This window comes from Budorcas taxicolor, chromosome 11 (assembly GCF_023091745.1).
Source record: "Budorcas taxicolor isolate Tak-1 chromosome 11, Takin1.1, whole genome shotgun sequence".
Taxonomy (NCBI): Eukaryota; Metazoa; Chordata; class Mammalia; order Artiodactyla; family Bovidae; genus Budorcas; species Budorcas taxicolor.
In genome coordinates this window covers 10,199,946-10,213,722 of record NC_068920.1, presented here as the reverse complement: position 1 = coordinate 10,213,722, position 13,777 = coordinate 10,199,946, and the positions used below count along the sequence as shown (strand labels likewise).

Below are 13,777 nucleotides of genomic sequence, written 5' to 3'. Positions count from 1 at the left end.
AGATCCCCTGAAGAAGGGAAAGGCTACCCACTGCAGTATTCTGGCCTGGAGAATTCCATGGACTGTATGGTGCATGCAGTTGCAAAGGTCGGACACAACTGAGCCACTTTCCCTGACTCGGGGCGGGGGCAGTCCGGGTGAGGGGCTCTCAGACCCCGGGCGGAACTCAGCTTCCTTCCTGCCCCGCTCAGGCCCCACTGCCTGGGATCAGTCCCCAACAAACTTCCACTCAAATCCTCGTCGCAGGCCCAGAAATAAATCCAGTCTTCTACAGTCAGTTAGCCTCCGACCAAAGGGGAAAGAATATACGACGGGAGACAGGACAGTCTCTTTAGCAAGTGGTTCTGGGAAAGCTGGGCAACCGCGTGTAAATCAATGAAGTCAGCACAAACCCTCACATCATTCACCAAGTAAAATGGCTTAAAGGCTCAAATGTAAGACGCGACACCATAAAACTCCTAGAAGAGAACACAGGCAAAACTGTCTCTGAATTAAATCGTAGAAGTATTTTCTTATGTCTCCCAAGGCAATAGACATAAAAGCAAAAACAAGCAAATGGGACCTAATCAAACTTAAAGGCTTTTTCACAGCAAAGGAAACCATAAACAAAATGAAAAGACAATCTACGGACTGGAAGAAAATATATGCAAATAATGTAATCGACAAGGGGTTAATTTCCAAAATATATAATCTCTCTTATAGTTCAACATCAAAAAAAAAAAACAACAAACAACAAAAAATACAACTCAATCAAAAAATGGGCAGAAAATCTAAAGAGACATTTCTCCAAAGAAGATATACAGATGGCCAACAGGCACCCTGGCTGGTACGCTGGTGGCTCAGTGGTAAAGAATTTGCCTGAAATGCAGGAGACATGGGTTCGATCCCTGGGTCAGGAAGATCCCCTGGAGGAGGAAATGGCAACCCGCTCCAGTATTCTTGCCTGGGAAATTCCATGGACAGAGAAGCCTGGCGGGCTACAAGTCCACGGGGGTGCAAAGAGTCAGACATGACTTAGCAACTAAACCACAACAGCAACAGGCACATGAAAAGATGCTTAACATCATTAATTATTAGGGAAAGGCAAGCGGAGTCACTTCTCACCGGTCAGAATGGCGTCATCAAAAAGTCTGCATATAACAAATGCTGGAGAGGCTGTGGAGAAAAGGGAAACCTTGTACACTGCTGATGGGAATGTAAATCGGTGCAGCCACTACGGAAAACATGTTGCTATACACCGGAAACAGTACTGTAAATCAGTGACACAATAAATAAAGATTGTAAAAGAGCATATCATCATTAAACATTAACAAAATCCTCGCCTCAGGCCCGGGGCACTGACCTCAGACCCAAGGGGAGGCAGTGTGCCCTCTTCTACTGCAGAGCGTGTGACACGTTGCCCCCAGCCCAGAGGGGTGGCCTCCGTGACACACTCACAGCAGAGAGCAGGGCCCGGCAGACCCTCTGCCCGGGGCTGTGCACAGCTGACCATCCTGGCCGCTCCATCCCCAGCTCAGGGCCCTCGGGGTCCCCCAGGAGGTCGTCAGCGCCCGGCTCCTCACAGTCCTGGCTCTGGGGTCCCTATTGGCCGGAGGCCTTTCTGGGCTCTGAGGTGCCTGCTGACCCCACCACGAGGCCCCCAGCACAGCAGCCCGCAGAGGGTCTCCACTGGGTTGAAACTCGGGAGGCTTCTGCCACCAGCTGGAGAAAATTCCCTCCTTGGAGGGCTCGCGTGATTAGAGAAGGAGAATCCCAGGGACAGGGGGAGCCTGGTGGGCTGCTGTCTATGGGGTCTCGCAGAGTCGAACACGACTGAAGCGACTTAGCAGCAGCAGCCCTTCTTCAAGTCAGGTGAGCTCCTGATTTCAAGAGGAGCTGATCCTGGCCCCTCATGACACCTGTGGAGTCCCTTCACGCTGCCCTGACATTGGTGCAGCATTGGACAACTGGGCACAGGTGTGTGCAGTCCCGGCTGGTGACCCCTGGGCCTTAGAGTTCTGCCTGCCACCAGTGGGCAGCTAGGGAGTGGGCAGACGTGGCCTCTGGACACTCTGGTTCCGACACCTGGACCTGTGCTCTGAGGATGTGGTTTTCTGTTTACCTGCTGTGTGGCTTTGGGCAAGTCTTCGTCTCTCTGGGCCTTAGTCCATTCAGGGCAGGCTCCGTGGCTTCTCGTCAGGAGTCCCGCATGGGGCGAAGACAGGCCAGCGTAGGGGCGCCTTTAACTGTGCATGTTGGATTTTCAGATCCCTGTGACCACAGGGGTCGGTGCCTCTCTGGGGTCATGCTTGGAGGAGTTAACCCTCTTGCTCATCAGAGTAAGGCCTCCTCTGATTGGTATTAAGATATCTCCTGGGCCCCAATTTTCATGAATGGGGGAATGTGTACTCAAGTTGATGGAAGAGTCCCAAGAGGTGGGAAAAGTGAAAAAGGAAGCTGAGTCACCCTTGCAACTTCCCTCGACTGGCTCTGACGCAGCAGTTTAAGTCTGCAAGTGCAGGAAGTCGGAATGGAAATTTCTGTCTCCCAAAGGCTGGACTGGGAGCAGCAGCAGCCCTGCAAGGGGAGGCCCCGCTCACACTCACCGCTGAGCTTCCTGGTCCTGCTTTCCCAGCCCGTCCTTCCGGCCCAGCAGTGAGGCTGGACAGCAGGTCTGGACCCGTGCTAGCATCGTCTCCGGTGGACCTGCGGCTCACTTGCAGGCTGCCGTGCCCCCAACCAGGGCCAGCCTCGGCCTGCACCCCATTCTTGCTTCATTCTTCTGACCTCGGTCCCGGCATCTTTCAGTTCAGTTCAGTTCAGTTCAGTTGGTCAGTAGTGTCCGACTCTTTGCGACCCCATGAATCGCAGCACACCGGGCCTCCCTGTCCATCACCAACTCCCAGAGTTCACTCAAACTCATGTCCATCGAGTCAGTGACGCCATCCAGCCATCTCATCCTCTGTCGTCCCCTTCTCCTCCTGCCCCCAATCCCTCCCAGCATCAGAGTCTTTTCCAATGAGTCAGCTCTTTGCATCAGGTGGCCAAAGTATTGGAGTTTCAGCTTTAGCATCAGTCCTTCCAATGAACACCCAGGACTGATCTCTTTTAGGATGGATTGGTTGGATCTCCTTGCAGTCCAAGGGACTCTCAAGAGTTTTCTCCAACACCACAGTTCAAAAGCGTCAATTTTTTGGCAGTCAGCTTTCTTCACAGTCCAACTCTCACATCCCTACATGACTACTAGAAAAACCATAGCCTTGACTAGATGGACCTTTGTTGGCAAAGTAATGTCTCTGCTTTTGAATATGCTATCTAGGTTGGTCATAACTTTCCTTCCAAGGAGTAAGTGTCTTTTAATTTCATGGCTGCAATCACCATCTGCAGTGATTTCGGAGCCCCAAAAAATAGTCAGCCACTGTTTCCACTGTTTCCTCATCTATTTCGCATGAAGTGATGGGACCAGATGCCATGATCTTAGTTTTCTGAATGTTGAGCTTTAAGCCAACTTTTTCGCTCTCCTCTTTCAGTTTCATCAAGAGGCTTTTTAGTTCCTCTTCACTTTCTGCCATAGGGTGGTGTCATCTGCATATCTGAGGTTATTGCTATTTCTCCCAGCAATCTTGATTCCAGCTTGTGCTTCTTCCAGCCCAGCGTTTCTCATGATGTACTCTGCATATAAGTTAAATAAGCAGGGTGACAATATACGGCCTTGACGTCATCTCAGGGGGACCCAAATGCTGTGTGACTTATAAAACTACCCAGTCTTCAGAGTCACCTGAGAATCTGCACGGTATTCACGCCTCCCATGAGTTAACAGAAGCCTGACTGTGGACGCCCAGCACACAGACGTGTCTGGCTGCTTGCCTGCCTGTCCGGTAATTCACGTCTCCTTCCCTAATGCTCAGGAACCAGGCGGGCCTCGACCAGCCGCCCCCTGCTGGCCAGCGCGGGGAAAGGACTGGCCCAAGACCTCTGGTTTCCTTGGTGGCCGGGTGCACACGTGTGCCTCCCTCCCTTGCAGAATTCATGGCTCTGTTAAATCTCCCTCGGACCACCCCTTTCCTACCCATCTCCATCTCCTTTAACCTCCTTCTCCCTTCTCCTTACCAAAAAAGTTTAAATAATTTATTTGTATCCAGACAGTGATACTGATTGTGAGGGATGGGCGAAGCCAATTTAAGAGTTTTGTAGATAGAGGATACTCCTACTTCTGGAGGCACCACTCACATCATATCAAAAATATTTAAATTTCTATCTTGTAAAATGTTTACTTCATTGTAATTTCTGTTATGCTATAAATGCTAAGCCGCATTTGGCTAATTGATGTAGATTTAATTTAATTAAATGTGTTAATTTCACTATTGCAGGTTTCTCTTCATATTTTGGACTTGTCAGCCATACCCCTCATTTTCTTAGGTCCTGAGAACTAGCAAGGGCTATGCTTAGAGTGCCCAGTGGCAAACCGGCCTGGCTGATAAAAGAGTGAACCCAACAGATATTTCTTCTAATTAAGAAAAACAAGAGAATACGGGCAGCAAGGTGCACAGCATCAGCTTAAGAGTGCGCAACAAAGTCTGTATAATTGAGTAATAAACTTAACAACATTAATCCACCCTGTGTTTGAAATGATCCTCATTACTATTTTTCTAGCACATGACAATCAGGTGTAGATAAAAACTGATTATAAACAAGTAGAAACATTCCTTCACGATCAGATCAAGTATGTCTGGGACTTGGTCAGCAAAGATGGGAACCGTGAACAGGAGATGATCTGGGGTTCTTCTCAAGACTCCTGGCTGTACGGCTGACGCGGTCCTGGGACCTGGATTTTTCCAGAACGTAAGACCTTCAGGTTGTGAGACAGATGGACATACTGCCCACTGCATCAGGAGGGCAGGTCGTGTTCTTCCAGAATGCAAATGCTCAAAGGTCCAATAAACACTTTTAAAATGTACCTCAGTGTGATTTTTAGAGTTAGAAAGGCGCTTCATATTTTAGTCACAGCTTCCTTAGTGGATTTTACAGGTTGGATGGTAGGTTGTTGTTGTTCCCACTGCAAAGACTATTCTAGAGAAAGCTGTGCAGACATCAGGTGGGGGGATGGGGGGAGGGGTTCCTCTGTCACAGGTGAGAACCCTCCAGTGGGGAGGGGGCGCTGGCGAGCCAGGGAGTCCCCAGAGGGCAGAGGGCAGTGTGGGGGAAGCGACCCGGGCAGCTGGCTGGATGCCAGCCCACTTGCTCCGCCTCTGCCCTGCACACTCGCAGCAGAAGACAGTTCCAGGCTCCGCGGGAACTCCTGGCTTCCTCACCTTGGGGAGGGCAACGCTCACGGCAATCTTTCCACGTTTGCCCTAGAAGTGAAACAGAGCAAACCGTGAGCTCTGGAGCTTCCAAGAAAGTGGCCAGCACCATTTCCGTGCCCGGCATGGCCCGGTGGCGTCAGCATGGCTGGCCTCACCCCAAGTCTCTGGCAATTCAGATTCTGGCGCAAGAAATCCTGCCTTCAGAAGACAGGAGTGAGGGGGCCAGGAAGCTGGGAAGCGGCAGGAGCAGCTCTCTGAGGCCCCAGACTCCAGCCCAGTCTATGCCCTGCTCTCAGGGTGCCCAGGCTGAGAACCGTCCTGCATGGTGCTGGGGCCCCAGCTGACCTCCAGACCCTCAGTGGGGCATCAGCTTGCTTAGGAGCCCTGCAGCTCCCCTTCCCACGGCCCCTTCCTGGCTGTGGGCAGCCTCGTGGCCGAGGGGCCAGGAGGGCAGCATGGAGGTGAGACAGTGGACTGCGAGGCATGAAGGAGGGGACATCACGGACCCGGGGCACTGGGACTGAGCCCTGATTTATGGGGAAGGGCTCTCCGGAAGAAGGGAACAGCAATGCGCATGTCAGCAGCTGATAGAACACTTACCCCCACTTTACAGATGGCACAACTGAGGCACACTTACCCCCACTTTATAGATGGCACAGCTGAGGCACACAGAGGTTAAGTGCCTTGCCCTAGGTCACACAGCTGGCAAGCAGCGGAGGCAGGATCCGCACCCATTCCAACCATGCGGGCCTGTGCTGTTAACCCCTCAGGGAATGTGGGGGCGGGCTGAGTGGGGGGACATTCAACACAGTCATGTGAACAGCCTTGGCCGTGGGAAGCAGAGTTTGTTCAGAGAACTTAGTATGATCCAGAGATGCTAGGTTACAGGGAAAATGGTAGCAGCTGGGAGAAGGTAACATGTATTTGATAATTTGTGGGTCTATGTCTCACTTAAGTCATAGTGTAAAAATAACAGTATTTTTCATTCTTAATGTCCAAGGCAAAAATGATTGAAACCGTGATGAAAAGGAACAAAAATATCTAAATAACCCATGAAAGCAGGGAAAAAGGAAAATATCAAACATCAAAGGTAGAACTAGAGGAGACTGGGAAGACATACTTCTGTTTAGTATTTTATAAATTTTAAAATTTTATACTCAGAAAATGTGTGTATATGCAAGACATCCTTACCACAATAACATATACAATGTGCGTGCATATCACACACACACATTATACTATATATTTTTTTCAGTTAAGAAAGGTCCAGATTGACAATTCTAGTAAAAATAATTCATACCGGGACATGAAACATCCCAGAAAGCAGTTGAAAAACATTATTATATATTTACTCCAAATTATTATTCTGCAAAAATTTATAAACTTCGGTTGAGCTGACTGTCTTCAAACTGTGGTTCAGACTCTATGTTTTAGGCAGCTGCACTTCAAATGCTTTAAGCAAAATTCCTCCATCTTCATAAAGAGACACTTTTATTAAAAACCTGAACATGTGTGTATAAAGGAGCAGACAGGGTTGTTACTGAGGAGCCGGTCTCCTGGGCCTTCTCTGAGGTCACAAAGACGGTGAGAGAGACTGTTCCAGAATAACTGAGACCATTCTCCTGCTTGGATGGCTCTCGGGTTCTCGTTATTCTAGAGGAAGCTGATGCTTGACATACATTTCCCCGGACCACGTCTGTCCCTTACTGATGCACCCGCCAAGGGCAGGGGCCGCCGTCACGGGACCAGGGACAAGGGCAGGTCTGCTGAAAGGCTCGCAGGGAGGCGGGAGCAGCAGGGGAAGGCAGAGCCTTTAGGGAGACGCACGCCCAGCCTTGCGCAGGGAATTCTCGGCTTCCCTCTCCCGCCTGAGTTTTGTCTTGTCACCCGAAGGGCCTTAGGGGTGGGGCGGCCCGAACACCGGTGACATCAGCCCAAGACAGGAACCGACTTGGGGCTGGAAGAGGTTGGCTCCCCGCCCCCGTCGCCCTGTCCAGGCCCGATGAAGCCCTTCTCTAACACAGGGAGGTGTGGGGAGAAGCCACCTTCTCCTGAGGCCTTGTCAAAGCCCATCCTGGCGGGGGGAGGCTCGGCGGGCCCCACTTCCTCCTGCAGTCCACGTGGCCAATTCCGGCTGGCGCGGAGTCCCCGGATGAGTCACCTGCGGTCGGGCAGGTGTCCTTTCTGCACCGGTGCGTCTCTGACTGCCTGGCTCAGACACGGGCGGGGCTGGGACAGGCGGGCCTGGGGCACGCTGGGTGCGGAGGAGATGGCCTTTGCTGCCAGGGACGCCCATGGCCTGGGCCTGCTGGAACCAGCGCTGTCACTCACTCACTGTTCCCAGACACCCTCTCTCGTCATCACAGCGTAATGAAGCCAGTTTCCAGGTTTCCGTACCGGGGGCTGAGCGCTCAGATGACCTGCTTAACTGCCTGACTAGGATGCAGGAAAGTGGACCCCACCCCTCGCAGGAGACGCCCACCTGTTACCCAGTACCAGCCCCCCAGTACCAGCCCTTCTAGGTCTCATCTGCTCGGCTCCCAATTCCCCACCTTGAATGAAACAACAAAGGCCAAGAGGCAGTTGTCTCCAGAAACCCTCTGTGAACCGAGCGATCGCAGAAGCTACAGGGAGCAGGCCTGTCCTCTGCACAGGTTCTGGAAAGGTCCCGCTGGTCGTGAAGAGCCCAGGGCACAGAAGCTGAGGGCAGCGCTTGAGAGAAGGTGGAGACCACACCCTCGGCATGTGGGTGTGGCACCAGCCAGGGGGGCTGAATGGTGGGTGCCCCGGAGGGGGCAGGGGAGGGTGCCCTGGAGATGCCCCTCTCCCGCGAGGGGCACCAGGCACCTGCCTGGGCAGGGAGGGACCCTGAGGACTGGCTTCCTGGAGCAGGGGTGACAGAGCCATGACTTTGCCCACCATTAACATGGCAAATGGGCTTAATATTTGAAACGACAGCATCACCTTGGGTTTTACAGGGGCCTTTTTGCTCCATAAACTCGACTCGCTTTCATATAGAGCCTCTCATTTCCTACTCACAAAGCTGGCTGCAGGGCACCTGTAATTATCACTTTAAAGCTGGAGGAACTGGCCCCAGAGAGGAAAAGGGACGTCCTGTGAAAGAAGCAGTCCCTGGTCTCTGCTGCCCTGGCCCCAGGTCAGGACGGTCCCTAGGGATCATGAAGGCTGGGTCTTAACCTCATCCTGGCCAAGCCTTTAAAACTCCCCTGCCCTTTTTCTTTGTAGAAGGAAACTCTATGCCTTCACTTAGAAGCTTTGTGGCTGGTCAACTATGAACCTCCTTTCTGAAGCTGTTAACTTGGGATGGTAATCATGCTTACTACTCCAGAACTGTAGAAATATGCTGTGAGCCACGTAGGTAATTTAAAATTTTCCAGTAGTCACTATGAGCGTAGCAGTCATTAAAAAAAACAGAAACAAGTGAAATTAATTTCAAAAATGTATCCAAGATATTATATTGATCAGTAATCAATATACAAAATTAGTGATGGAATCTTTTCCATTCTTTTAACTTCCTGAGTCCATGGAACCGGATGAGCACATCAAAGCACATCTCAACGCAGACTCCCCTGGCTCAGCGGTCACATGTGGCTGCTGGCCTGGAGCAGGACACTCACCTCCATAAGGGTGGCACTGGGACGAGGGGACGTAACGCGCAGGAGACACACGCGCCTCCCCCCACACACAGACACACACACAGACAGACACACAGACAGACACACAGACACAGACACACACACACAGAGACACACACAGACACACAGACACACACACACACACGTCAAGCTCCATAAGGAGGCCGTGGGGACACACACATGGAATTTTCCACATTAAGCGGCCTTGACAGGACAGCCAGCGCCCGGCGACTCTTCCTAGTTCCTCCCCAACTGAGCACCTTCCCAACGTGGGCGGGGGCGAAAGGGCCCCCCCAGCAGCCCCGCACCGAGACGGCCACCCTCAGCCCCGGCCGGGGACCCCCACTCCCCCCGCCCTGCTCCCCCTCCCGGCGTCTACAGCCGCCGCGATCCCCACCCCGGGAAGAAAGAGCCGGAGGCCGATGGCCGGGACAGGCCCCGGGGGCGGGAACGCGCCCCCCCGGGACCCCGCGCGCGCGGCGGCCGGCCGCCCGCACCTCGCGCCGCGCCCCGGCTCCCCCTCGCGGTGCCGCAGTCCCCGCGCCGCCCCCGCCGTGACGTCACAGGGGCGGGGCCCCGCCTTAAAAGGCGCGGCCCGGGCGGCGGCGGCGGGGTCTGCGCCGAGTCCGCCGGTCCGCTCTCCGTCCAGGCCCGCGCCTCCACCCGCTCCGCAGCCGGCACCATGCGCGAGATCGTGCACATCCAGGCGGGCCAGTGCGGCAACCAGATCGGCGCCAAGGTGGGCGCGGGGCCGAGGGGCGGCGGGGCCCGAGGGCGGGGGCCGTGGAGCGACAGAGAGGGGGCGGCGGGTCCCCAGGCTGTGCTTGGGGCCGGAGAGGGGCCGGGGAGGGAGCTGACCCCCGGGGAGGGGGCGGCGGGGCCAGAGGGCGGGGGTCCCGGGGGGACAGAGAGGGGGCGGCGGGTCCCCAGGGTGTGGGACCAGGAGGGGGCGGGGAGGGTGGGCAGGGCGCGAGGGCGGGGACCCTGGAGAGACAGAGAGGGCGGCGGGTCCCCAGGGTGCGCGCCGGGGCCGCAGCGGGACCGGGTAGGGAGCTGACCCCCGGGGGGAGCGCGGGCGCAGGGCGGGGCGGGGCCGGGCGCCTCACAGCCCGCACTGATGCTCAGGGCTACGCAGCTGTGGGTCTTTAATTACGGCCCCGGCCCAAGCGCTTGTGAGGGACGCGGTTGGTACCTCCCCGGTAGATTAGCCTCTGAGATTTGGGTGGGGGCTTTGGTCGAGAAAATCCCGTGGCCTCCTGCGGAATTTATTTTGCGGATATTGTCTGCGGTGCGAATGGAAAAACTGCAGTGTCATTGGGTGACAGATGCTCTGGAGGGTTCTCGTGGGTCCGACAGACGCGGTGCACCATCCAGACGGGGTGGCGGGTGACGCCAGAGTCTGACTGCCGTGGGCGCGGCGGCAGGTGGCCGCCCCGGGCCGAGCCGCCGCAGTGGGCGAGGCCCCGCGGGCCGGGTGCCCGGGTGTGGGCGGGCGCCCGCACAAGGACGTGGTCTCTTTCACAACCGCCATATTGCCCACCCGCCCCCCGCCTTTCCTACTGCGGACGCACGCTGCACCCTGCCCCTCACCCCCGCCCCCCCATTCCGCCTCTGCAGTCAGTGACCCAGGAGCCCGGCGGATGCCCGCGCCTAACGCGGCGCTGCTTGGAGGGCCGGTCAGGTTTGCGCCAGGACACGGCGATCTCTGCAGGCAGCCGCAGGGCGGGGTCCACCTGTCCTGGGTCCTGCCAGGACCCGTCCATCCGCTGGGATGCTGACGCCCAGCCCTGCCTGGGGGCCCAGCCTCCAGAGCATCCGCAGCCGTGACCCCCTCCTCCTCCAGGGCCCCTCCCTGCTTCCCAGTCTATCTCCCTGACATAGCTGATGCTCTGCGCATCCCCGAGCCCCTCCGCAGAAGCTGCTGGAGGAACAGGGCGGCAGCTGCTGGCCTGTCTGACCACAGTGCCACTGTTCCAAGGACGGGAGAGGAAGGGGAGGGCCGTCGTGCTGACACCTAGGATGCCAGGCCATCACGTGCTTCTTTCTCCATCTCCAGTTTTGGGAAGTCATCAGCGATGAGCATGGCATCGACCCCACTGGCAGTTACCATGGAGACAGTGACTTGCAGCTGGAGAGAATCAACGTGTACTACAACGAGGCTGCTGGTGAGGACTGCCGCGGGCTCGGGCCCTCTCCTGTTCCGCTCTCTGGCAGCCCCAGTGTAGCACACACACAACACACACACAACAAAGAAAGGCTTCCTGCGTGCATTTCAATGTCAGCTGCTCAGAATACCCTCAGAGCCCCCGAAGTCCCCTGCATTCGGGTCATCACCGGGCAGGCCCTCACCTCCCTTGTAGAGCAGAAACCTCCTCTAATCTCTTGCTGGAATTTTCTGGGATGAGCTCTGCCTGGAGAGGCACAGAGAGCAGGGCGTTGCCTGATTGCTCTGCGAGCGCCAGGCCTGAGTCCTGCTCTGTCCCTGCAGGTAACAAGTATGTGCCTCGGGCCATCCTGGTGGACCTGGAGCCGGGCACCATGGACTCCGTCAGGTCTGGACCCTTCGGCCAGATCTTCAGGCCCGACAACTTCGTGTTTGGTATGTAGGGGTGATGTGTGGGCCCGGGCTCAGTGGGCCCCTTTCCTCCTGATCCCATGGGGGTCACTGCTGGGTGCCTGGGGGACGCTGTGTGTCCACAGAGGCCCCGAGTCCCAGCCTCACTGTCCCTGGTCCATGGGCTGTCAGCTCTCTGGCCCCTGTCCACACAGCTCAAAGGCCAGGGTCAGCCTGCAGAGGCTGCTGCAGCCCTCCCACTGCAGAACAGAACAAAGAGTGAAGGGAAGCTTCCAGCAGCAGTTCATAGGCCACCGGTCATTTCGGAGGACCGGTGACAACAGGTAACCTCTTCAAGAAGCCAAAGCCAAAGGCGCAGGTTGTGAGCAGAAGCTGAGCCGGCCCTCTGACCCCGGGTGATGCTGCCCTGCCAGCTCACAGCAGTTGATTTATCAATAAGAATTTACAGAAGGTTCTAGTTTTAAACCAGTTGGGTTTTGTTAAACTATCTTCTTAATTAATAACATCTTATGAACTAAATCTTCTGTTGTATTAGATCTTCAGTGTTTCTGAGGATCACTGATATATAGAAAACTTTTCTGTAGGTAGACAGTCTTTCTGAAAAAGAAGGATCTTTCATCTCTAAAGTTAGTCCAGAGCCAGGAAGACAGAGTTTGGAATTCCTTACTGAAGTGTTGGCGTCTGATACTATCCTTTCCCTCTGGCAGGCCAGAGCGGTGCCGGGAACAACTGGGCCAAGGGCCACTACACAGAGGGCGCCGAGCTGGTGGACTCAGTCCTGGACGTGGTCAGGAAGGAGTCCGAGAGCTGTGACTGTCTGCAGGGCTTCCAGCTGACCCACTCGCTGGGGGGCGGCACGGGGTCTGGGATGGGGACCCTTCTCATTAGTAAGATCCGCGAGGAGTACCCCGACCGCATCATGAACACGTTCAGCGTCATGCCCTCGCCCAAGGTGTCGGACACGGTGGTCGAGCCCTACAACGCCACCCTGTCCGTGCACCAGCTGGTGGAGAACACGGACGAGACCTACTCGATTGACAACGAGGCGCTGTACGACATCTGCTTCCGCACCCTGAAACTGACCACCCCCACCTACGGGGACCTGAACCACCTGGTGTCGGCCACCATGAGCGGGGTCACCACGTGCCTGCGCTTCCCGGGCCAGCTCAACGCCGACCTGCGCAAGCTGGCCGTGAACATGGTGCCCTTCCCACGCCTGCACTTCTTCATGCCCGGCTTCGCGCCGCTCACCAGCCGGGGCAGCCAGCAGTACCGGGCGCTGACGGTGCCCGAGCTCACCCAGCAGATGTTCGACTCCAAGAACATGATGGCCGCGTGCGACCCGCGCCACGGCCGCTACCTGACCGTGGCCGCCATCTTCCGGGGCCGCATGTCCATGAAGGAGGTGGACGAGCAGATGCTCAACGTGCAGAACAAGAACAGCAGCTACTTCGTGGAGTGGATCCCCAACAACGTGAAGACGGCCGTGTGCGACATCCCGCCCCGCGGCCTGAAGATGTCGGCCACCTTCATCGGCAACAGCACGGCCATCCAGGAGCTGTTCAAGCGCATCTCGGAGCAGTTCACGGCCATGTTCCGGCGCAAGGCCTTCCTGCACTGGTACACGGGCGAGGGCATGGACGAGATGGAGTTCACCGAGGCCGAGAGCAACATGAACGACCTGGTGTCCGAGTACCAGCAGTACCAGGACGCCACGGCCGACGAGCAGGGCGAGTTCGAGGAGGAGGAGGGCGAGGACGAGGCCTGAGAACTTGTCAGATAAATCGTGCATCCTTAGCGACTTCTGTTGCCCTCAGTCAAGCATGGTCTTTCTATTCGTATACTATGGTGCTCAGTTTTGCCTCTGTCAGAAATTCACTGTTGATGTAATAGTGTGGAACTCCTCTGGAAACTGCAGTATTGTCTAAGATATCTATCCTAATAAAAAAGCATGTGTCCAAAACCTGCGGTCTCTCTTTATTGCAAATAATTTTTATTCTTTCACTGAATGGTTCCTTTCCAAGTATGTTTCTGGGTTTAGTAACTTTTAATGGGATTTTTATTTTCATATTTTTTATGAATAGCCTTTCTGCTCTTTTAGTAGAGAGAGGCAAGTACTCAAAGTGTTAAGTCACTCGGTCATGTCTGACTCTCTGTGACCCCATGGACTATAGCCCACCAGGCTCCTCTGTTTTCGGGATTTCCCAGGCAAGAATACTGGAGTAGGTTGCCATTCCCTTCTCCAGGGGATCTTCCCAAAC

General features: G+C 55.3%; 1 protein-coding gene across 4 annotated transcripts in view; it reads left to right on the top strand.

The window, feature by feature from the left end:
• LOC128055993 (tubulin beta-2A chain) overlaps window positions 1–13,479 on the top strand; it is a 39,627-nt gene extending 26,148 nt beyond the window's left edge. The window contains exons 1-4 of one of the 4 annotated variants that reach the window (XM_052648615.1): window positions 9,546–9,680; window positions 10,998–11,106; window positions 11,430–11,540; window positions 12,224–13,479. In XM_052648615.1, coding sequence (XP_052504575.1) covers window positions 9,624–9,680; window positions 10,998–11,106; window positions 11,430–11,540; window positions 12,224–13,284 — 1,338 coding nt within the window. In that variant the 5' untranslated portion in view covers window positions 9,546–9,623 and the 3' untranslated portion in view covers window positions 13,285–13,479. Of the gene's footprint in view, window positions 1–9,545; window positions 9,681–10,997; window positions 11,107–11,429; window positions 11,541–12,223 lie in introns of those variants that run through there. The other 3 variants (XM_052648619.1, XM_052648618.1, XM_052648620.1) reach the window with 3 other exon arrangements.
• The last annotated feature ends 298 nt before the right edge of the window (window positions 13,480–13,777 follow it).